Source organism: Lissotriton helveticus, chromosome 5_1 (assembly GCF_964261635.1).
Source record: "Lissotriton helveticus chromosome 5_1, aLisHel1.1, whole genome shotgun sequence".
In the NCBI taxonomy this organism is placed as follows: domain Eukaryota; kingdom Metazoa; phylum Chordata; class Amphibia; order Caudata; family Salamandridae; genus Lissotriton; species Lissotriton helveticus.
In genome coordinates this window covers 937,069,200-937,095,234 of record NC_136065.1, presented here as the reverse complement: position 1 = coordinate 937,095,234, position 26,035 = coordinate 937,069,200, and the positions used below count along the sequence as shown (strand labels likewise).

Genomic DNA, 26,035 nt, shown 5'->3' with positions numbered 1-26,035 from the left:
CTATAGACCTAAAATATATGCGGAGTGTCTGTAAGAACACTTAGCAGGAGATGCATTCTGGCTAAAATGGAATATGCGACTCGGTACGCCTTCCCTGCCCCCTCTTGTCTCGAGTCTTGAAAAAGATCAAGAATGGCTAGACCAAATTCATCATACTGGCTCCAGATTAGGCCAGGAGAGTATTGCATCTGTGACGTAAGGGCTTGAGCATCTATCCTCTGCTCAAGCTACCACTTTGCAAAGGTCTCCCGTCTCAGGACCGGGTCCTTCCCCCAAATCTATATAATCTACACCTGCATGCTTAGATACTGAGTAGTGTCAGCTGATGAGTTTGATCTACTGCTTTAGGTTGTGAATGTCATCCTTGCCGCCAGCTGCACTGCCACAAAATCTATTTATGCTGGGCAGTGGGACAAATTTGAGGCCTAGTGTGACAGTTATAAGACTGATTGATCCCTTACAGGCAAAGCTTTGGGACATCTTTTGTTTTGTCTTTGGCCCAGCAAAGCTTTACAGTGGATACTATTAAATGTTACTTGTGTGCCCTTTTGAACTTTCTGTGTTTACCAGGCCATCCATGCTTTTTTAAATCACCTATTGTGATGATATTTATGACAAGTTAGACATGTTCTCTCCCCAAGCCCTGTGTCATGCCACAGTGAGACCTTAACTTGGTCTAATTTCTCATATGTATGCCCTTGAAGCTGATGCATAGTTGCTTGCTGCATCTTCTCACTTTTAGGACTGGTTTTCTCATTGCAATTATGTCAGCCTGCTTCGTGAGTGAACTGCATGTACTTTCAGTGAAACTGCCATACACTAAGTTGGTGCTAAAAGCAGAGGATAGATTCTTGCCTAAATGTGTGACTCCCTTTCACATTGTGCAATCCAACACTCTACCAGTGTTCTGTGCTCTCCTTCACTCCTGGAAAGAGGATAGGCTCCATTGGCTGGACCCCAAAACATTGTGTTTTTGCAGTTCTCGAGGGAGAAGAAAGGGAAGTCTGTGTTGAAGAGGACCCTGTTGACGTGAATTGTTCTCTGCATTAAGATCTGCGCACTGGATATGAAGAAGGCCCCAGAAGATCACCGAACCATTCCACCAGGGTTAAGGCTGCTACTAATGTTGGCGTGTAGATAACATATCCTTGAAATTTGTATTATGTAACGTGGTTGTAAGTGAATAGGTTCATGAAGCACTACATCCTTGACAGCCAGGTCCGACACAAATAGCATTTTGCACGCTTAGTCCTGCATGTCTTTTGGTCCGAGTCCACTACACAGACTCTTCAGCTGGGAAGCTATTCTACATGGAGGAATCTGCAGCTGGAAGTAGCCATCAGAAGAAAAATTTCTTCAGTAATGGTGGATACTTTACCTAACCGCAGATTCCATTCTGCCCTGCTACTTCCCCATTCTGTGGAGGGTGCTTCTTTTTAATATCTAAAAAGATTCCAAGTTTGTATTCAGAACGCTGATAACATTTTTCACTCGCTGCATCTAAGAGCACATAAAGGGGGGAAAGGAAAACTGATGTTGGAGTGCAGGTGTGATAATTATCTGTGGCGCTGTTCCATTAATTTGGGGGCCGTACAGAGCCGCACAAGTTCTCCTAGTAGTATGCGGGATCATTGCTGAATAACAGTTTCTGGATTCAGTATGGCACCTGGGGAGTATGCTATGGTGGGAATCTGTGGTTAGAGAGTGTTGTAAAGTGACCTCTTTTTGAGTGGTCATCCACGGTTTATTTTATTTGGTGAGGGGCCTCCTGCTAGTAATATTGAACTTTTAACTCTGGGACATTGCTATACAATGCACAGTGTATGTGTTGTGATCCCTAAAACACTTCAAAATTGGATTCAAACCTGATTGCCGCATTTAACTTTCCTATAACGCCATAGTATAGGATGCAGAAATAAACCCATGCCATGGAAAGTTAAGTGCCACTAGTGGACTGCAGCTCCTATTGTGCCAACCACTACAGAGGCAGTGAAAAACAAAACATGGCTCCAGGCCTATCCTGTGTGAGTGACAGCAACAGCTTGAACCCGCTGACACAGACTTGTCAAAATGACTCTTTTGACAGGTAGGAAAACCTGGTTTTAAATATTAAATATGCCACCATTAAAAGCACCTTGCTGCTCACAAGGTAGAGTGTGTACTATGAAAGAGTGGGATATGTGTGACATTAGAAATGGCATATTCTCCCAGTAACTAGGTCCAAGACGACAACGTCATTGGTCAAGCTGTAGCTGCCACACAGGAATATTCAAATGATAGATTATACACTTTAAACTATAACTTTTCACCCCTACCAGCCACAGACTCCATTCAAAGACATATTTGTTTATTTAATACATATCCAATCTAATAGTAAAGTTGAATTTTTATTAAATATATATATGGGAGATGTAACTTTTTGAAAGTTAGCGTTACCCTACCTGAACCTGCTTGAAGATAATTTGCATTAGCTCTCAGCAACTGCCCAGCAAGTGCTGGGCCTAAATTTGGTGTGAAAGTGGTGTGAAAACTGCTCCCAGAGCAGAGACAATGGCCTTGGAGGGGATTTCTTCTCCTAGAATGAAAACAAGTTGAATTGGGTCCCTGAATGTAATTAACTTCAAAATGGCCTTTTCTGTCACAAGTAAATGTTAGATGATACCTGCTTTTGTCTCTGTAGTCAGGCTGGCACTAAACCCAAGAGGAGGAAAGCTACCACCAGAACAAACTATAGTTTTGAGTGACCACAGAGGACGGGACTACTCAATATCCTGGCCGCATCCCTGGGTGAGCACATGGGTACTGTACTAGGAGAGAATGGCTTTCCCATCTTGAATTTTGAGTAAGGGGCACTGTGGAATGGTTTGCGGTAGGGGAAATGGGGACTGCTGAAAAATTGGGTAGAGTTGTCCCTGGGAACTTTAAGCCCATTGTTTAGGGAGTGCCTACGGGTTGCCCCCACCACTAGCTCGTGCCTGGCATAAAACAGGCAGCGCAAGCCACTTTTTCAGAACTCTTACTGGACCTACGTAAGATCAGAAGAGGCATGGGCCGCCGTCTGACTTGATTGGAGCCCTGAAGGATTGGACCCATTTTCTTATGTGTCCAGGACAAGGGTCAGTTGGTTGACCACCTCTGTGGTTACTGGGAGAAAGCAAGCTGCAATGGGCCCTTTCACGAAAGTACCCAGCTGACTAGTGGCAACTGGACCTGGACTTGGCTTTGGTATTGGCCTCTGCCTGATACCCTGAGAGTCTGTAAGTGCCCTCCCCTAAGGTCCTCTTGGTCTTTTAAGTCTACCCCTGTGGTTGTTTGGGCACCAGAAGAAAGTTTCAAAACATTAAAAAACCTTTCCCCCAGAGTTTCAGGGGGGCCTTTGGCAGATAAAGTATCCAAATAGAAGTTCCACCGTTTCGCATTGATTTTCAGCTTTTTCCCCCCGTAATGGCTCACAGCACGTCTGGGAAAAACTGTCCCAGTCAATGTTGTGGTTTAAAATAAATGAAAGCAAGAAATCTCAGAAGTTCGAGGGCTCCAGTGGAACCAATTGCTTCAAGCATCCGGCCTTCGGTTTTACAGTAGAGGTTACAATTTCATCAGCAGCCAATTTTCGTCTCTAAGTGACCCTTTCTGTATTTGGACTTTTATGAACTTTTGTACTTCCAGACTTTCACTGCAACCAATCCACTTGTTGTACCTGACTAGAGCATCATTGCTTTCAGCCTCAAATCTTGCCTAGGTCTCTGGTCTACAGTTTCCATAGAATGTCAGTGGTGATTTTCACTGTTTGGTGCTATATTCACTTAAATCTTAAAACATTTATATCTCTGGTGGTTCTTATCGGATGTTATAATTTTGGGCTTATTTTTCTTATAAAAATGTGCTCTTTATTTAAAAATTGGTTGCACCTTAACCAACTTTGCACAACATCCAGGAGACTAAGTAGGCAAGTGGCCCTGCAGACGTGGCTGTTATGTTGGCGTACATGTGCTTAAATACTTAGCAACTAGTGACGATTATATACATTAAGAGCAGTGAAGAGGCTCAAGATGGTCATTGTGGGCCCAGGGATCATTTATGTGAGGATGTTAACTGCCAAAGACTTTCCTTGGTCTGTTTTCTTTCTGTTAAGCTCTCTGATAAATGTTGTACATATGTCTTCAGTATGGAAAAGCTTTCTGCCTATCACTGCAGGTAGTATTGTCTATCAAAATGTATTAAAAGATCTCGGTTTTGCAGAGTGAATCAAAGCTTTACTTCCTGAGGATATCCTGTCATCTGGCCACATTTCAATAATAAGGTGGTCTTGAGCACAGTCTTATTACTCCTAACCAGGCTGTAGCAATGGTAGATATCAAATAGGTACTTCTCCATACTTGAACTCCTTTCTTCTTGTGAGGGGATATCTCCACACCACAGCAAAGATGCTTAAAACAAGAACTCCTAACATTATTACTCACACAGGGTGAGGAATTTCTACATAATAGGGTCAAGGGGTTTTACTTGCTGACTCATTCCTAAGATAAGCAGGCTCGCACTACAGGCTCTACATGTAGATAACGCCTTTATCATGGACACAGTATTTTATTCTGATTGTGTTAATGAACACGTGAATGACACAAATATATACTACAAAATTGGGCAGGATCCAACCAAAGAATTTATCGAAGTACTTACAACCATTATTGAACAAACAATCAGCCGTGGAACCATTGGCAGTAAAGAAAAAGAATTCTTAATCAAGCAAAATCCCGCATTACCATTTATCTACATGATCCCTAAGGTGCATAAACATCCTACGCACCCTCCTGGTAGGCCTATAGTGTCTACAGTCAACTCCATTCACGAGCCTATCGGAAAATATCTGGACAAACATTTACAACCCCTGGTACAAACTATAACTACGTACATAAAAGACACAACTAATTTTCTCACCATTTTAGAGGAACATGCGGCAGTATACACCAAAGAGATGATCTAATGTACGATTGATGTACAATCCTTATACACTTCAGTCCCTCACAATCTCGGAATGGAAGCAGTAGCATCGTTTTTATTGATGACTGAAATAGATGAGGATTTGAAAATATTCCTTATGGATCTACTCAATTTCACACTATATCAGTTATTTCAACTGGAAAGATAATTTTTTTATTCAATGTTCGGGAACATCGATGGGAAATTAAGAGGCTCCCGCGTATGCAAATCTTTTTATGTACAGGTTTGAACTAGACAACGTCTTTGAACAACCGTGAATGGTCTGATAACCTTCTTCTATACAAACGGTATATTGATGATATATTCATTTTATGGAAGGTATCTGAAAATGGATTACTCCAAGCCATATCAAAATTAAATGAAGTGAATGACAGAATCAGATTTACACACAATATACAGACCAATCAAATATCCTTTTTGGATGTAATGATACATAACATTAATGGCAAATTGGAGACTACTGTATTTACCAAGAACACTGACAGAAACAATCTATTACATTTTCACAGTTTTCACCAATACTCGCTGAAGAAACGTCTTCCATATTCTCAACTGCTGAGAATAAAAAGGATTTCCTCCACAGACAAAGCATTCAATGAAAGCACGCAAAGCACTGTAAACAAATTCAAAGTGCGAGGTTACCCAACTGGAATCCTAGAGGAAGCGGTATCTAAAGTATCAGCTATAAGCCGTTCAACATTGTTAAAGACTAAAGCAAAGCCTATAGGAGAAGAACGAATGGTTTTCGTTTCGAAATATTCCACAGAGACTCAACACATCAAAAGGATCATATTGACACACTGGTCTTTACTGACCCTTGAGGATGACTTCAATGGGATATATTCAAACTTACCCAGATTCGCATATCAACCAACGACGTTATTGCATATACTTTACTGATTTGGTTAAAGGTAGGATTTTTATCTCCTGTGTAACGGTCAATGAGTCACATGACACCCTGCATGTTTATGCACACCGGATTACACGCAAAATAAGGCTCCTTTGCCAAACACTCTGCTTCTCGGTTCTTTAACGCGCCGTTTACTCCTCACAACATCACTGTTTTTTCTTGGTTACAATAAATTTGTTGGACACACCCTTTCTTTAGTCCATGCATACACCTGGGGATATAAGGTGAAATCATATGTAACCTCATAGACTATATCAAGTTGCATATATACATTTGTTTTTCATCGTTGTGTATATTTTCTTTGACAGTACATGAAGCCCCCGATGAAGGGCTAATTGCCCGAAATGCATTGGGCTATGAAAACTGATGTTTACTATTAAACTATTGATGTGAAAATAACGTCAAACAACATTGAAAGGATTCAAAGAACATTCAAATAAAACTTTATTCACATGAATTATTGACAAAAATCATTGAAACTCGTTTCTTTTTGAGTGCTTTTGGGGACGTTACTCAAGTTTGGAATAACGCAACAGACTTCATTATTTGTTCCTTTTAGAAGGAATTACCAAATAGCACCTACTTACCCCCAAGCAAATTGTAATACCTCACAATCTAAAACGGAGTGCGATAATTCTTTATAAGCATCATTCAACCTTTTACTTACAGGCCACGGGTACCACGGTACCATTGACCAGCTACTTACAGGTAAGTTAGCCATTACCAATTAGACACAGCCAATTCGACGCACACTTTAGGGTCAGGGCACTGTAAGTGAGGTCTGGTTAACAGGCCCAGTGCAGTCTGAGTCAAAAAACCTGCAGCATCAGTCAACAAACTTGGGGGTTACCATACAAAAAGCAGTTTGTGGTAAATAAATAATTAAATACCGGATCTATTTTTCAGGATATACAATAACAGATAGCTCAATAAATAAGAGTCAAGATTCGAGGTAGCTGGAGTTTGCAGGTTTTAATACAGCATAAAGGACAGCAACAGGACAGCCTGCATGGGAATGGGATGGCAGCTGCCGGGGGGCAGGATCTGGGCAAGAGTGGCAACTTTTAATAACAGTGCACAATATTTATAGTTAAACAATAGCATTACAGTTAATACAGTAGGCGTAGCAGTGGGCGGGGCTCGTAGCAGTCGCGAAAGATAAGGCAGTAAGTAGGTGTAACAAGAGGCGTGTACATAGACATGTGATGTAAACGTAACAGAATAGGTCATAAATGGGGCGGAAACATGGAGGGGGCTACCTGAGCAGCTGGGACCTCTAACCTAGTGGTGCGCGCAAACTGACAATGACGTGTTACTAGGGAGAACTGGGGGGCTATGACTTCTGTGCTAGAAGAGGAGACGAAAGTCTGGAGTGTCAGAGCGACATGTACCTAAAGCCTATCTAGTATCTCGTGTTTAGAGAACATGTTGATAGAATCCAGAAGTTATCAGGGCAAAGGCTAACAGACATTAAGACTGATGCATGCATTATTCTACATGTAGTGCGTGCTGAGGAATATTAAATGACCATTAATACAGTATTTCTCTTACATGGAGACGTAAAGGCTAGACCATGACTGAAACTATTGATGCGATTCAGTAGCTTAGGAATGCAGAGAAGGAGGGCTGGACTGATAACTAGAATCATAACATACTCTTGGCAGACTGAGAGGCAGAGCCAGGCCGAGCCGGGCACTGCGAGGCAGGAAGTAAGTGAAGGGTCAGGGATACAGGTGGGGGCTGTATCGCTCCTCAGCGAGGGTTCAGGCAACAGGAGCTGAATCTGAGTCCGGGCCCTTTTGAGGCCTAGAAACGGGTATAATTCAATGAATTAACGTGCACACTGTAAAACGTGGCAACATAGCTTTACATAGGCCTAATACTCGTTGTATTCACGAGAACTGGAAACTGACGTACTAGAGATGGACACAACTGTAATTGAGTCTTTAATTGATCAGAGGGGAATTCATGCATATCGATCATGCACATATGACATAACATGGGGAACACGTAGGCACATAAAACATGGCAAAATTTACTTTTCCACATTCCCTCCTTGTGCCCTACGTTTCCATCAGGAAACATCTATATTCATGATACCATCTATCATTTCATACAGCATCATTTGCTCGTCTCGAATTGTCTTGGAACGGGTTTTAGGACTAGGAATACAAGAGGTAGCGCACATGCCGCAAATCGCAGGGCCACATTGTATACAGAGGCAGCAACTGAATATGATCGTTACTGCAATACCTAGGAATGACAATACTTTCCATCCCCAGGCAGATAGGATACTCAAGAGCCAACCGGACCATGTCCAGGTGCCTGGATTCTGGTGTAACTGATGGGCAATTTTATGAAGTCTGGTTATAGCTGAATAAACAGACGGCGCGTTATTAGGAATGAAAATGCAGCAACTAGATCCGATGACTCTACATGCTCCTCCTCTATCGGCCAGTATGACGTCAAGAACGAGACGATTTTGGAGCACGACAAATCTCATAGCAGATTGCTCTTCGGTTAAGTTACCTAGAGCAGAAGTAGTCTCATTCACTACTGCTTCAAGGGTTCTGGTTAATCTACGTATTAGCTTACTATTCTGGATAGGTCCTATAAAGAAGAAGAAACCTTTATTGAAATCTTGATATTGTTCTAGAGTAGTTTCAGTTTGATCGACAATTGGGGACTCGATCTCTCGTCTGTCTAACGTGTACTAGATGTGTGTTTCTATGATAATCAGATGGGGCTAGAAAAACTGGTGGCAGTAGGAAGGCAATGTAACATGTTCCATCCCAATCGAGGGGCAGACGAACATATGCGGTCTGACCACAAACAAAATAAGAATGACGTGAAGCTTTGAAAATAGATTTCCCACTGTCACTATACTCGACAGTAGTAGTACAATCACTATGTCCTACATGTGCGGAACCATTATTTCGGACACATAATTCGCCTTTGACTGGTAGTACTGAAATAGCAGGTAAGTCTGGAGTAGTATCAGACTGAACATTCAATACCATAAAATTCGAAGAATAATTACCTAAATCATAAACTTCATTTTCTAGATCTAACCCTGTTCTATGGGGGAGACCTTGCTTGTCTGGAAAACATGTACTATTCAGAAGGGACATATCATTTGAAGTTGACGTTAACATGGACCATGCTCCACACGAACCATTATGTGAAAACGGATAAGGAAAGAGTGGCAGAACTCCCTTCGGTGTCTGGAAAGGGGGAAGTCGACCACACACCCAACAATTAGTAGCATTGCTGGTCTGGTGTGAATAGTGTAACATTCTGATGAATGTGTTATTTCTCATAGCAAGACGATAGGATAACTCGTGAGGAGGCAGATCACTAAATGTGTGCTCTACTGTAGCATTAGAAAACTTATTTACATGAGAAATTGGAAAACATAAATGAAATGCATAACTTGTGCAGGTAACCATCAAACTTAGAAACAATAGAAAACTTAGAAAAACGATACATCTGATAGAGTTTCGACTAACTCTCTCACTATGGGGGTCTATCTCATACATGTTAGATACCTGTCTAACCGTTTCACCCGAGGGGGACTTAGACAATTAAACTGGCTGACTTATTTTACTAGACCGGAGCTTCTTTTTTATACTCCTGCTGCGGAGTTTCCTCTAACAGGGGAGGCTTGGACTCAAAGTTTGTAGCGGGACAGTCCTTGAAAATAGGGCAGTCTTTAGAATTCTGGCAGTCCAATGTTTTTATGCGACATCCATGGAATTTCTTGACGTGGGACAGGTGCACCCAGCCTTTGCGGCCTTCCAACTTCACGGCCGTGCGGGTGGTCAGAAGGACTAGTTGAGGTTGCTTCCAACGGGGCTCCAGCGGACTTGAACGATCAAAGTTCCTTACAAAGACTAGGTCGCCTGGAATGACCTCATGCGGTTTCACTTCGGTATTGTCTGGAAATGCGGCGGCAACCTGTGAACGACAAGAGTGTAGGGCAGACATCAAGGAAGCTAGGTAATCTGTCAGCATATTACTGGAAACATCGGTAATACTTCGGGGTCTAGGTGTACCCCACATGTTCGGGGGGCGGCCGAATACGACCTCATAAGGGGACAGACCTGATCTGGAATGTGCGACCATGCGCATATAAAATAGAGCGACTGGCAGAGCTACTAACCAGTCTACACCTTTCTCTTTACATGTCTTAGCAATACGGATTTTCAGGGTCTGATTATGTCTCTCTACGAGACCGGCTGCTTCAGGATGGCGCACACAATGGAACTTCCACTGGTACCCTAACAAGAGGGAAACATGCTTCATTAACTCAGATGAGAATGGCTGGCCGTTATCAGAATACACGACCCTAGGGAGTCCATAACGGGGGAAGAATTCACGAACCAACTGCTTGGCAGTGGTCGCTGCTGTGTAATCTGGAACTGGATATGCCTCTGTCCACCTGGACAAAGCGCATACAACTACAAGGACATACTTGAAACCTCGACATCGCTCCATCTGAATATAATCCATCTGGAGGACTTCAAAAGGGTGGTCAGGGGGTTGGAATCCACCTTGTTCCACCGGGACACTTTTACCTGGATTGAACTGGCAACATATCATACAAGTACGGACTTTCTGCTTGGCTGCAGCTCGTAAATGCTTGTTGAACCAAAGGTTCTGTATACTGTCTAACATAGCTTTTTCTCCTAAATGTGCTGGACTATGTGCGGTATTGATAATGACTTGAACCATAGAGTCGGGGAGAAACCATGTGGCTTTTCCCTTCGTCACCCATCCCTGATCTGTCTGGACCCCTCCTTGTTCAGACCATTTCTTGATTTCTTCAGGAGTAGCATGTAACTGTATGTCTATGACATCTTGTGTAGGGTCCTTAACTGTCATACAAGTAGTCGGATCTGGAGTGTGTGTCAGTGTTGTGTTAACTGGAATGTCTGGTGTCTGAGCTGTAAGCTTGGCTGTTCGATCTGCTAGATCATTACCTTGGGAAATGATGTCAGTAACTTTCGTATGTGCCTTGCACTTCATGATAGCGATAGCTGTCGGTAAATGTATTGCATCTAACAGAGCTTGAATGAGGAGACCATGCTGAATCTTGGTTCCATGAGAAGTCATGAAACCTCTCTCCTGCCAGAGCACTCCGAAGTCGTGTACGACTCCGAATGCGTAACGTGAGTCTGTATATATGTTTACTTTCAGGTTCTTGGCACGTATGCAGGCTTGGGTCAGAGCGACTAGCTCTGCTGCTTGAGCAGACAGGGTGTCAATACGGTGTGTTTCAATAACTTCAGTTTCAGTAGTCACTGCATACGCGGCTACTAGTTCTCCTGTACTGGTTCTCATACATGAACCATCCACATAAAGTGTCAGGTCGGGATCAGGTAATGCAATGTCTGTCAGGTCTTGTCTTGGCTTTGTCATGGTATTAATAACTTCCACACAGTCATGTGTGGCAGGATTTGAAGTAACTGACGGTAACAGTGTAGCAGGATTTAAAACGTTGCAGCGTCTGATTTCTATGTGTGGCTGGAACAGTGTCAGTTCATAACCTGTTAAACGTGCAATGGTCAAATGCTGAGTCTGTGTTTGGTTTAAAAGAACTTCCACGGAGTGTGGAACTTGTACTGTCAGGGAGTGTCCTAATACTATGGAATCACTTTGTCTGATAGCTAGAGCTGTGGCTGCAACTGACTTGAGGCACGCAGGCAAAGCCTGGGCTACTGGATCTAATGTGCTCGAAAAATAAGCACAGGGCTTGTACTGTCCTGCTTGATCTTGTGTGAGAACAGATAATGCAGTACCATCACGTTCTGTGACAAAAAGTGTAAAAGGCTTACTGTAGTTCAGTGTAGCTAGAACAGGTGCTTGGCATAAGGCTTTCTTTAATTCATTAAAACTAAGTGTATGTTCAGATGTACAAGGGAGGACAGTCGATACGGCTGCCTCCTGTGTCGTTAACTGTATCAGTGGCTTGGCTAGAAATGCATACTGAGGAATCCATTGTCTGCAGTAAGAAGTGAGGCCAATAAAAGCTCGTACCTCCTTCTGTGTCTTAGGCTGTGGAAGACTCGCTATTAACTGGATACGGTCTGGTGTCAACTGCCTACCCCACTTGGACAGTAAGTGGCCTAAGTAGATCACTTGCTGGACACAGAACTGAAGCTTCGAAGGGGACACCTTGTGCCCCATCTCGGCTAGGAAATACAGAACGGTAAGTGATGCTCGCTCGCAGTCACGCTCAGAACGGGCTGTGATCAGTAGATCATCGACATACTGGAGCAGGGCAGTGTCTGTTGGCATGTGAATATTGTCTAGTTGTCTTTTAAGTGCTTGACTGTAAATGCTAGGACTTTCTGTGAAACCATGAGGAGCTCGTGTGAATTTATAGCTCCTTCCATTTAAACAAAAACCGAAAAGGTACTGGCTGTCTGGATGAATGGGGACACTGAAAAATGCATTCTTGAGGTCTATTACCGTAAAAAATATGGCTTCAGAATCAATGGCTGTCAATAGGGATGAAATATCTGGAACAACTGGATACTGAGGAATGATACATTTATTAAGTTCTCGAAGATCAATCACTAATCGATATACTGGAGGTGCATTTGGATCAGTACGTTTCATGACTGGAATGATAGGAGAATTACATACATTGGAGTCAGTTTCTACAACCACTCCTTGAGCAATGAGCTTGTCAATAATTTTGGATAAGGCTGCTACAGCCTCAGGTGGCAATCTGTACTGTCTGATTCGTGGCAAAACAATACCTTGCTTGAGAGTCACACGATGGGGTGTGATTTGCATAAAACCAACATCAGTTGGACCTTGTGCCCATAGATGCTGCGGGACATTCAGTAATCTTGGATCAAAATCACGTAATACATAGTGACCCTTAAAGTCACGTAAAAACAAACGTATTCCTTCTGGGGAGCAGCAAATAACTGCACCTAATTCTTTTAATGTCTTAATGCCTAACAAATTTTCTGGACATGACTTCGTAAGTAACAAATCAGTAGTTCGGGACAATGGACCTACTTCTAGAGTAACTGGTTTGGAAATCTCGTTAACTATTGGCTTTCCTGAAAATCCAAGGGAAACATTTCTAGAGCCTGAGAGCGGAGCCCCTGGAACCTCGTCATGACTGATAGTAGTCCTACTTGCCCCTGTATCAATCAAAAACTTTCTGTCTTTCCCTAATACTTGACTGTGAACATAGGGACCCTCTTGATCTACAGGAATCTCGATGAGAGGCAAGCCTACCTCCCTCTCTAGGCTGTTTCATGAATACTGCTGATACTCTGGATACTCTGTCTGGGCATACTGGTACATTTGCTGTGTAACATGCTGTGTTGCAGCTATAGGCTGCGGCACTGTAACTGTCTGTTGTGCATTCTGTGGTAACTGAGAAGTCTGTGAAACTTGTTCTTGTCTAGGCGGACGTGGTCTCTCTTTAGTCTTACCGGTAGCTATGTTGTGTTTCAGAACTGCACACTCGTTTATAAAATGACCTGGCTGTTTACAATAATTGCAGGTCCCTTTAACAGGAACTGCAGGATGACTGACTTGATTCGTACCCCTCTTCTGACTGTCTTGAGGAACAGATTGTGCAACTAATACTTTTATTTTCGTATCTTTCATACGTTTCCTTTCGTGTTCTTGCTCTTCTCTGATTCTATTCTGGTGATACTGAAGCATCTGGAGCATTTGTGACGGAGTATTAGCTTGCCAAGTACTTTCGACTTTCAAAACTCGATTTTTAACTTGTGGACTTGAATTCTCGACTAGTTTAGTAACAAAAAGATGAGGGTATGACTCGCTACCTGTCTTCAAACCACTGTTGATGATAAAGCATTTCTCAAATCTAGAATAAAAATCACTAGTATCTTCGTCTGGTTTCTGTTTACAAGCTGAGATGGCATCCCAGTCTTCCTTTTTCGTGGCTAATAACCTAGGCAAAACCTGAATCAATAACTCTGGTAATTCTTTACATTTATCTCCAAGACCGGTACCTGGTACACGTGCATTATCTTCAGCTTCTAGAGCTGTCCAATCTATCTTTTTCTCTCCCACCTCCCATTCCTTTTCCTTGAGTTTCTCATATACCCCTGCGGGCAACAGGACTTTTAGCATTTTAATAATATCTGGATACGTATATTCTCCCATACGGAGCATGTCTTTTAATTCTCGATGGAACCCTGCTGGATCTTTGTCATGACAGGGAATTAATTTCTTCATCTCTAAGAGTTCCATCTTTGTGATAGGGGTGTAAACAAATACTCGTTCTAGATCGCCACCCGGTGTCCTAACTGGGTGTACTTCTCGTAACGGATGCTGTCTATCTATGTAAAATGGTTTACTTTCTGGAGGTGAGACGTGAACAAAATGCGGATTCAGAAACGTTCTATATTTGTGGCGCTGTTCTAGAATGACACTAATTAAATCAGTACCTAAACCTTTCCATTTATACTGGAGTAACTCGTTCAGGACATCATGTAACGGACCTGGATCAGAATGTTGACCCTCATACAGTGTAATGAGGTGCTGGATCATATACATACCCACCAGTCGCTGCTCGGCTGGGGGCAGTTTCAGAAACATTTGTGCCACTATTTCGTCTGGAAAAGTGGTAGAATCAGTAATCCGTCAAACTGCCGATCGGGCTAGTGCTTGTTCATGCATAGTACTAAGTTCACTATAACCGATACGTGATTTCAGAATGTAATCGGTAGCTTGAAATACTTGTTCCAGAGAACCTTGTTCTGGTGCTGGAGGATGAAAAACTTTCTTGTGTTCTAGGCGTGAATGTCGGTCTGGAAATCTAGATTTACCTACATACGCTATTCTGGCGGTATTCTCGTCGTCTACCTCTTCAGTAGAAGAGTCGTTTTCCTTCTCGCTTACTTGTGCTGTTTTACGATTGTCGTGTAACCTTATTATTTCCTTACGAATTTTCTTGTACATACTTTCTATACTACTGAGTGTCTTGTGTCTACCCTCAGCTATATTATCACTCCACCTTGTCAGAACTTTCATTTCGGTCGGATCTTTAGTCGGACAATCTTGTTCCCTTATTAAACAATTGATTAGAAACTTTAACAGCATGAGCTGGGTCTCAGCTTTCCTTAGAGACATGATTTCGCCAATACTTTCTGGATCGTCTCCTGTACGGATGAAACTATATATTCTGTCTAGATCTTCTTTCATATTCGGTAGGGTGTCCAAATACTCGGTCACCCGTCTTACACGCAATGAATATAAAACCATATTATCATCGCCTGGGACTGGATCATAACGGCATTCGGTAAGAGCTCGTCTGATTTCTGCAACGGACTGGTATTTGGGCGTACGCTGTAACGCACGTTCATGTAACTCGACTAATGTTACACGTTTGTGTGGCGGCGGGGTACCAGGAGGACCTCCCCCCGCGGCCCCTAAACTGGAATCGTCGACTGATACTCTTCGTGCTGGCAGAGTGACCGATGTAGCGGGTACTTGTACTACGGGCTGGACCGGGGGTACCGTAACAGGTGCTGTAACAGGTGCCCCGGTGGCTGGAGGAACAGGAATTACGTTATTTACAGGAGCTGGCGGAGCGGGATTTGCATATTCTGGAACTGTGTCGTCCAAATAGGACGAGAGAAAAATATCAGCTGCGGTCGGTTTGTGACGTAGCTTAATCGGAACTAATGGCGGCGGAAAATTACATGGTGCTTCCGGGGTTGCTTTCGGCAAGCCCTCGGCAAGAAGAGGATACATACCCTTAATAAGGGCAGTTCTCTGTCTGTCTGACTGTTCGGCTTTAACTCGTTCACCTATTTCGATTAATTCCCTTTCTTGGGCTCTTTCAGAGGATTCTCTACTTAATTCTGACTTTCTGATTTCTTTCTCTGTTCTCCTGTGAGATTCTTTGCGCCATAACTCGATGGCGTCTTTCTGGGACTGTCTGGATTTCTTTTTCCATAATACTTCTTCTACTCGCATGATGCACTCGGCATCCCACGTACCTGATACAGGACATCTATATTTTTCCTCTAATTCCTTGGTGTACTCCACCCATAAGTCTAGATATAATATGGCACTTATGCCATGCTTGTGATACATAAAATGACCTGGACTGTCCCTAGGCGGGACAGGAACTGCTTCCTCGAGCAGACCTTTTCTAGTTTTTAACTGACGTAACTTAGAGAACAGAGGCATAACTAGGCTAGAGTCTAGACACAATACTATATACAATGAACACAATGATTACTTGAAAAACAACTCATTCATACCACGACATTGAAAACACATGAAATAACATTTAAAATAACAATTCGGACAGAATACTACCTGGAATACTGAGAACAGAAACACATGAATTTCTCGAGAACAGAACAGAACTTACTGGAATGACTAGATGCACTGCTAAAACAGTACGAAACTTACCGGTCTCATAAAGAGACACGTCAGGACCCGCATCCACCTAGATGGACACTTCGTGTTGGATCTGTGTACCCAAACCCACGGACCAGAGACAAATTAATTGACCCTGTCTAGATACTACCCCAGCAACGGTACTCACCGGGCAGCAAGAACGGAAGGCCTCGGACTGGACTGGACTGGACTGCTACGACGACGGACGGACGAACTTCGGACTTCAGTTACAGGTGGGCCTCCGGATACCTCGGACCTTGGACTCTCGGCTTGGGCTCTGGTCGGGACTCGCCGCGTTCCTCCACCGCCTTGTCTGGACGCTGGACCGCAACCTCCGTCTCCTCCGTGGGCCTGAGGGATACTTGAAGCAGAAATATCTGCACGTGCACGGTATGGTTCCGTCACGGCTGCAGAGGATCAGGGGGCTTGCGTGGCTTCTCCGGCGCGTGGGGAAAGGGCAAGTCCCTGTTCGGGCGCCATTATGTGGTAAATAAATAATTAAATACCGGATCTATTTTTCAGGATATACAATAACAGATAGCTCAATAAATAAGAGTCAAGATTCGAGGTAGCTGGAGTTTGCAGGTTTTAATACAGCATAAAGGACAGCAACAGGACAGCCTGCATGGGAATGGGATGGCAGCTGCCGGGGGGCAGGATCTGGGCAAGAGTGGCAACTTTTAATAACAGTGCACAATATTTATAGTTAAACAATAGCATTACAGTTAATACAGTAGGCGTAGCAGTGGGCGGGGCTCGTAGCAGTCGCGAAAGATAAGGCAGTAAGTAGGTGTAACAAGAGGCGTGTACATAGACATGTGATGTAAACGTAACAGAATAGGTCATAAATGGGGCGGAAACATGGAGGGGGCTACCTGAGCAGCTGGGACCTCTAACCTAGTGGTGCGCGCAAACTGACAATGACGTGTTACTAGGGAGAACTGGGGGGCTATGACTTCTGTGCTAGAAGAGGAGACGAAAGTCTGGAGTGTCAGAGCGACATGTACCTAAAGCCTATCTAGTATCTCGTGTTTAGAGAACATGTTGATAGAATCCAGAAGTTATCAGGGCAAAGGCTAACAGACATTAAGACTGATGCATGCATTATTCTACATGTAGTGCGTGCTGAGGAATATTAAATGACCATTAATACAGTATTTCTCTTACATGGAGACGTAAAGGCTAGACCATGACTGAAACTATTGATGCGATTCAGTAGCTTAGGAATGCGCAGAGAAGGAGGGCTGGACTGATAACTAGAATCATAACATACTCTTGGCAGACTGAGAGGCAGAGCCAGGCCGAGCCGGGCACTGCGAGGCAGGAAGTAAGTGAAGGGTCAGGGATACAGGTGGGGGCTGTATCGCTCCTCAGCGAGGGTTCAGGCAACAGGAGCTGAATCTGAGTCCGGGCCCTTTTGAGGCCTAGAAACGGGTATAATTCAATGAATTAACGTGCACACTGTAAAACGTGGCAACATAGCTTTACATAGGCCTAATACTCGTTGTATTCACGAGAACTGGAAACTGACGTACTAGAGATGGACACAACTGTAATTGAGTCTTTAATTGATCAGAGGGGAATACATGCATATCGATCATGCACATATGACATAACATGGGGAACACGTAGGCACATATAACATGGCAAAATTTACTTTTCCACAAGTTAATCAGTCTTTTCTATTGCTCTGTTGTTCGATGCTATCCTCCGCCCGCCTCCTTCATGTGTGCTTTTGGAATGGGTCACTTAAGAAATGTCCTGCAGCGAATATCCATTTGAAGTTCTGTTCTAAATGTTTGCAATGGAATTTATTGCTCCCCGTGTTTTCTTTTTAGCCTGCTACCTCTGCTTTTCAGGATGTAGGAAATACATTTTATGGTTTACTATTTGGCTTTTTACTACATCGTTAACCTTAGCGAAGGCATTCAAAATCAATGAAACGGACACCAGTGGTGTGCATGGTGCAACAATTTTTTTTAACCATATTTTATTGGCGTTTAATCCTTATTATCATAGACAATGCTTCATGATGAATAAGTCTTTGACATGCATGGCAGATGATCTGTTAAGATCTGTAAACATTTGTGAATTCTTACAATCAATGTCCTCAAGAAGTAGAACAATTCCCATTCCCCCTCCCCCCCCCCTCCCCGGGTTGCAGTAGAACAAGTAATACATAGGCTCACATTGTTAGTAGCTGCTCGTAAATGTGGGACTCATCATTCGTGTGTGGTGGTTCCCAGGTTTGAGTGTGTTAAATTTGGTGTCCTCCCAGTCCACTGCCTAGGGCCGCGTCTGCTGCTCCAGGGGAGCCCACCTCTTCAAAGTCTTCCTGTCCAGAGGCTATTAGTTCATCCACTAAGGTTTCCCAGGCTTTGGCCCTGTCCATCTTACCAATCCCCCGGCTGGCTTCCCTAAACAGTAGCCTACTTTCTGCCCCCGCCCTCCTCTCTAGTTCCCTTCTCCAGGTGGCGATTTGCAGACCTCTCGGGGCCTTCCAGTTTCTAGCTATCTCCCTCTTGGTTAGGACGTAAGCAAGGTCCTGAAACTTTCCCGGCACTTTGTTCTTGGCTGTGTGCAGAAACCATCCCAAGAGGAAGTGCTCTGGCGTCTGTGGCAGCTCTTTATCAATCAAGTTGTCTATTTTTTGCTGTATGTCTCCCCAGAAGGTCTGCAGTAGGGGGCAGTCCCAGAACATGTGGAGTATGTGTGCCTCCCTCTCCCCGCATCTTGGGCTGGCCGCTGATTCCGCACCAAAGTACATCCTAAAGCGGGCCGGCATTAGATATGCTCTGTGCAGTACATAATAGTTAATTTAAAACGTGTGTTCCTGTATGCCTTTGGTATGCTTTCTAGATTTTTTTTCCCAGTCCCTCTCTGGTTTTTGCTTACCAAGGTCTTCCCATTGTAGTTTTAGGCGCTCTAATGGGCCCTGTGCATCTGTCTGTATGGCCTTGTATAGGCAGGACACCGTTTCGATATTTCCAGCTGTGCCCTAATCTTGCGAGTCAAGGCCCTATGCTTCAGGTACTGACCGCCGGGATGTCATAGGTAGCCTACAGGACCAAGAAGAGTAAGAGTGCGGAGTCTCTGTATTGGTTTCCCATTTCTCTCAGTCCCGCTTCTACCCTGTCCTCTAGCCCTGCCCAGTGTGCTCCCTGTGGGAGATAACACAACATATTCAGTGGTATGGCAGGGGAATAGAGAGTCGCAGCGCCCACCTTCCTCAGGTATCTGGGCCAACAGCACATTACCACCTTGGTAGCAATTGTGTCTGCTGGCGCGATACGGTGGACTCGTAAAAGGATTTTTGCTAGGTTGGCAGTATCTAGTGCGTCTGGGTAGAATTCCCTGTCAGGATTGCGGTCTGCCGCTAGCCATTGGCTCAACTAGTATAGCTGCGCAGCTAGATAATAGCTCTCGAGGTCAGGCACCTCTAGTCCGCCCTCTACTGTAGGGCGTGGCAATGATGACAGTGCTACTCTCCGTCTGCCTGTGCCTCAAATAAAGGAAGTGACCATTGAGTCCAATTCCTTAAACATCGCCCGTGGGATCCACACTGGCAGTGTCCCGAAATGGCGTGGCAACGTTATCATCTTTAGGACCGCCACTCTTCCAGCTACGGAAAGCGGGAGTGTGCTCCAGAAATCCATTGCTGCTTTCGCCGCCTTCACTGCATTACCTTCCAAGAGGTCCAATGCATCATGGTAAATTTTTACACCCAGGTATTGTAGGCAGCTAGGTTCCCACCGCAGTCGTTCCAAAGTAAGCGGTGGAAGGGTATCCGGGGTTAGCGGAAACAAACTGAATTTTTGGCAGTTAACCTGGAGGCCAGACACAGTTTCAAATCGTGCTAGCATAGTGCGCGCCCCATGAAGTTCGCCGACAGTGTCGCGCAAGATCAGAAAATCATCCGCATATAAGGCTATCAGATGTCGGCCCGTTGATGTCTCTAGTCCCCTGTAATCCTGGCCGCTCCTGGCTCTACATGCCAGCGGTTCCATGGCCGGAGCAAACTGGAGGGGGAAAGGAGGCATCCCTGTCTCGTTCCTCTCTCCACCCCCTGTCTAGGTGAGATGACTTTTCCAGGGCACACCCGGTCTGTAGGGGCTGTATACAGGCGCTGCATCCATTTCAGGAATCCCTCCCCAGGCCCATCCCGACCAGGACTACATACAAATATTGCCACTCCAGGCTGTCCAATGCCTTCTCTGTCTACTGCGAGCACTGCTGCTTCCTGCTTATTGTACCCTTCAGACTCCATTACCGCTAGAAGGCGTCTGATGTTTGTGGCAGTGTTCCGCCCTGGGATAGATCCCGCCTGGTCAGGGTGTACAAGATGAGGCATATGTGGCAGTGGCAGTAAACGGGTTGCGAGGATCTTACTCAAGATTTTATAGTCCATGTTGAACATGGACAACGGTCTGTACGACTTGTAGTCATGGGGTTCCTTCCCTGTTTTTAGGTATGTTGATAATAAAGGCCTTCCTAGTGCAGTCAGGTAACTGCCCCAGTTCTCGGGCCTTCTGGTACATTGCGGCCAGGTAGGGGGGGGGGGTCAACTCTTCCACATACGTTGCGAAAAATTCGGCCGGCAGGCCATCTGTGCCTGGCGTTTTATTACGCGTCATTCCCTTGATGGCCTTTCGAATCTCCAGTTGTGTGATATCCGCCCCTAATAGCTTTGCAATTTCAGGGGTCAGGCGTGTCAGCAGTAGATCAATCAGGTAGTCCCACATGTCTGCCAACTGACATGTATACATTTTGGTATAAAGTGAGGAGTAGTAGCGTGCAAAAACCTTGTTAATCTTACCCTGAGCAAAGTGTCTGATCCCCCATTCGTCCTTTATTTTCACTAGGAGAGAACCCCGGCTCACAGGGTTCGTCAGCCATGCCAGAAGCGATCCAGACTTGTCCCTTTCCACATGTGTGCGTTCTAAATATTTTTTGTAGTCAAAGCTCCTGAGCCTCTCCTTTTGTCGGGCTACCTCCTCTTTGGCGTCCAGGAGCGCCCTTTGGAGCTCCGGATGTCCCAGTCTCTTGCGTTCCACTTCCCGTAGAGCTGACTCTGCTCCCTCTACTTTCCTCATAATGACCTTCCTGACTCCTGTGACATGTGTAATGCACTGGCCCCTCAAGACCCCCTTAAAAACGTCCCATTCTGTGGTTAGGGATGCCGTTGTCCCAGTATTGAGTCGGAAATAATCCGCTATCTCACCCCTGAACCTCCAGTGTGTCTGGGCGAAGTTGCCACGTGGGGATCGCCGCTGGCCGGTGTGCCCACTTCAGGGACATAATCAGCATATTGTGGTCCGAAATGGTGCATGCCAGATATTCTACTGACGTGGCCTGTTATCACAGTACCTTCAAGATATTGTGCTAATTTGTGGCTTAGTGTTGCAAAGAATGCAGGCTGATCTACGTTAGGGGCGTACACACTAATCCTGGTAATGTCTCGGCCCTCTAGCCTACCCTTGATGGCCACGTAGCAGCACTCCAGATCGACTACTGAATGGAGCAACTGGAACGGGATTCCCGCCTGGACTCACAATAACGCCCCTAGTGCGTAGGATAAGTAATTATTGTAGAAGAGCTGCCCTCTCCTCCTCTTGTGTAATGCCTGCCCCTCTACGTTTCTTGTAGAAGAGCTATCTGGGCTCCTCGTCGTTTGATATGAGAGGAATTTATGTCGTTTAGACATAGTGTGCAGGCCCCTGATATTCCCGGTCATGTTTTTGTAATGTTGGTTGTATTACCGTGATCTGAGACCTTCTCAGGCTGATCAGCACCCACCACGCCCGTCTCCCGTTTGAGCCCATATGATATCTAACATTCTGCAACCCAGTAAGTCGACCCCCCCCAAACCCAATAACAAACTTGCCCTCAAACTCCCACTCCCCAGGATAAGTAGAAAAAACCACAACCCAACATCCAAACCAGTTTATAAAGTCTACAAGTGACTGCTTGCAAGGTAGTCAGTCAGTCCCAGAGGATAACAAGCCATTGAACATCTCCCAGTCTCGGCAGCCACCATCGCTCTCTGCACCTTCAGCGGTCTACCCCGCAGCACTTCCCCCTTAATTACCTCAGTACCTGTGTGCAACAGTAGGGGCGTCCCGCCATGTTCATGCTCTGCATGGCCTAGTCTGCTAGGTCTCACAGTCATATGATGCCATCCGCCGCCTGCGATATGACACTTGGAAGCGACTCACTCTGCACCTCCGAGTCGCTGGACCCCCCCCCCTCAGAGCTGGTGCCCCCGGCATGGTCGCTGTCTTCGGGAAGGTCCTGGCTCTGCACCCCTCCGCTGATCTGGGCCACCACTTGCATCGCGTTCGGTTGCTCAAGCTGTGCCTCTTCCTGTGATGGCGCCAGAGAGTCCGCTCTAATCCTCTGTGTCCTGGAACGTGGTCTTCGCCGTCCTCTTTTTGCCAGGTTCTGTGTTACCACTCAGAGCATAGCTGGGTATTGCATCACATATTTGTAGCCCAGCTGGCGTAGTCTGTGCTTCACGTCCCTGTAGAATCCCCTTCGCAACTCCCGCGAAAAATCTGAGAAGATGTGTACCATAGAGTTGTGCACTTGTGTGTCTCCCTTGAGGCGTGCCTGGGTCAGGATGTGGTCTCTGTCTTTATAATGTAGGAGTTTCGTGATCACCACTCTTGGCGGAGCTTCTGGTAGGGGTTGCCTCGCAGGGACGTGGTGCGCCCGTTCCAGGGCGAAGAAGTTCGACAGTCCTTAAGGCGCTATCTCTTCTTTGAGCCACTTCTCAAGGTAGGCCGTCATGTCGCGGCCTTTGATTTTCTCTGGTAGGCCCACGATTCGCAGGTTGCTTCTGCGTGATCTGTTTTTGACATCCTCAGCACTGTCGTCCAGTGTCCGCACTTTCGTTTCCAATTGAACCTTTCGTTGTTGCATAGTGAGCGCCGGTATAGCTTCCGCAAGCTCTCCTTCATTCGACTTGACCCTGTCTGCTAGTTTTCTATTGTTTTCTCGGAGCAGCCCCATGTCTAAGCTCGACGAGCCAATTTTAATTTCCAGGTGCTCACTAGATGTGGTGATAGCCTGTAGGATATCCTGTGTTGTGGGACTACATGGTGTACTCCGTGCTGCGAGGTCTGCCCGCTCTCTTCAGCAGGTGCATTCATTGTGGGGTCTTCTCTATCCTTCTTTTTGAGGGGTTGCACCATGGTGTCTTTGCGTCCTATGGTGCTCCTGGTATTGCGTGCGCTCATGGGACGCCACAAATCTCCTCCGCCTGTTATGTGCCTATCCCTTCCAGCAAGCGCTTGCCCTGGTGTCGCCGACTCTCACCCGGCCTCTGGATTACTGATAGTGCCAGTCGCTGTGAGACGCACCCAAAGCCATAGGCCCAGTCACCCATCACCGCTCCATGTCCCTCCTGCCCCTTGTCCACAGCAACCGTTGACTCAAGCAGAGGCCGGGCCACGTAATACTACTCATTTGGCAAGGTCTTCTCCGCAGACGTTCGCTTTCCCTAACCCCGTGCCCCAAAGTCCTACTGGGGGTGAGCCAATGTGGTCTTCAGCTCCCGGTTCAGTTGCGCACCCGGGGGACCCCGGCGTGTCTCTTTGCTTTGTCCATGCCTGGGCCCGCCGCTCCACACGCAACCTCACGCCGTCTCCCTCACTCCAGACGTACGCTCTAAAGGGACCCAATAAGCACCGCCGCTCTCCTGCCAGCTACGCTCTCCACTGGGCCGTCCCAAGGCCAGCAGATGGCGGGTCACACTTAACGTAGTCCTGCTCAGGGAGCCTCCAAGCCTGGTGCCCTATCTTGGGTCGGAGGCGGGAAAGAGGGAGCACCTCAAGCCTCCGGTGAGGTCACACTAGCTGGGCAGTTCAGGTCACGTCTATCGCTGTGTAGTAATCTCGCCGCCATCTTACCGCTGGGCTTCATTGCAGTCGGCGGACTCAGCACCCCGGGTGTGCCATCGATGGGAGTCTGTCTGGGTGCCCCCAGCCCATTGCGCCGTTCCCTGCAGGGGGAGGAAGGGAGGGCACCCGTTGCTGGAGTTTCACTCCTCGTTGTAGATGGTCGGCTTTTGTTCTGTCTCTCTCAGCTCCCGCTGGGCACCGCCATCTAGGGTTGTCGTTCAACCGCGTTGATCCTAAATAATTCCTGCCGATTTTCGGCTGCACAGGAGGCTCGTTTTGTATCCAAAACACTCCAACTGTGTCCTCAGTTGCGTGGGTGCGCTGTGGGGTACAGTGCCCTATACAGGGTTTAAGGATGGCCTTTGATGGTGGCTTGCTGACTGAGCTCGCGGTTTGAGCTGCTCACTCCATCGGCGCCAAGCCATGCCCCTGTGCATGGTGCAACATTGAAGTCTTGTGGTAGTGCAACCCGATATCTTTGACTCCATGTTTTCCGTATCCAGCCTTGCTCCTTGAAAAGGATTCACATGAAGAATTTGCTATTGAAGCTAAGTAAACTTGTTCTTTACCAGAGTAATATGAAGTTTCAGAGACTCTGATTATGACCACGAATGAGGCTTCTTACATACTTTATATTGGCATATTCTGACATTTCATCTTATTTGCACTATATTGTATAATGTTTATAATCGCAAATACGTTCAACCTTTTGAATAACATCTCAAGCAATGTCGTCTTGCAACTACTTTCTGTATTCAGTCCACAGATGCTCAGTTGATCCTATTTAAGCTCTTATCAGTCATTTTACTTTGTGAATTTGAACAGTTCCTGTGACTTACATTTTACAGTTGATAGATTCCATTTTATATGAAGCAAATATTAGGTTTTGAAATAACAAATGTGTTTTTCAGTTGGTACAGCATTTACCTCATCTGTTCATGTCCTTGCAACACCCCTACACTGCTGTGAGACACATGGCTGCACGATGTGTGGGTGTCCTGAGCAAAATAGCTACTATGGAAACCATGAATACATTTCTGGAGAACGTTCTTCCATGGCTAGGAGCAATCAACGATAATACCAAACAAGAAGGGGCTATTGAAGCATTAGCCTGTATCCTTTAAATGTTAAATTGTTGTCAACTGTTTAATACAAATATATATGTTTTAATTTCATCTGTTGTGGACTATTTTGTTTGCAGACTCTGAAAATCCAAGCAATGTGTTCTTGAAAAGTCCCAATGTTGGTTAGTTTTCTTAGTAAAATTGATTGTGTCTTTTCAGTAATTTTGTTAGATCTACCACAAACACCTTCGCACTTAGTATTTGCCTTTAATTTCTATAAAAGTTGTTCTGTTAGTTATGTGACACTGCATTTTGCCATAAAAATAAACGGCTTCCATTCCATGAAGATTAAGAAAATTAGTTTATTACAATTGATAATCTGGTCTCTCGTTCGAACTAAGCATTGTAGGTACTTTAATGGGAATCCGCACATGCTGAAGTTTTATTGAGAGGATATGATACATTGAATCAAAAACCTGTCAGATTTCAATTTAAGTTAAAATTTGATGTCAACGTATCTTAAGTAGTCAGTCCTGAAAAATACAACATCCGTGAAACACGTATTGGCTACAAAAGGAGTACTCGAGTAATAAGTAAGTCTGAGGCTTAGCATAGTCATGGAGTACATTTTGGTAGTAAGCTGAAGTGAAATCTAAGCTAGTGAATACGCTGGCAACCTTGAACTGAGAAAGCTTTCCATTATTTGGTAGTGGGTTAATGTCTACCCATGCACACATACTGTAAACATC

General features: G+C 45.2%; 1 protein-coding gene across 2 annotated transcripts in view; it reads left to right on the top strand.

Annotated features, from left to right (window-relative positions):
• The window catches only part of BTAF1 (B-TFIID TATA-box binding protein associated factor 1), a 984,515-nt gene that overhangs the window by 689,929 nt on the left and 268,551 nt on the right, over positions 1–26,035 (top strand). For both annotated transcript variants that reach the window (XM_078643429.1, XM_078643428.1), the window contains exon 24: positions 25,134–25,335. In XM_078643429.1, the coding sequence (XP_078499555.1) occupies positions 25,134–25,335 (202 nt within the window). The remainder of the gene's footprint in view (positions 1–25,133; positions 25,336–26,035) is intronic.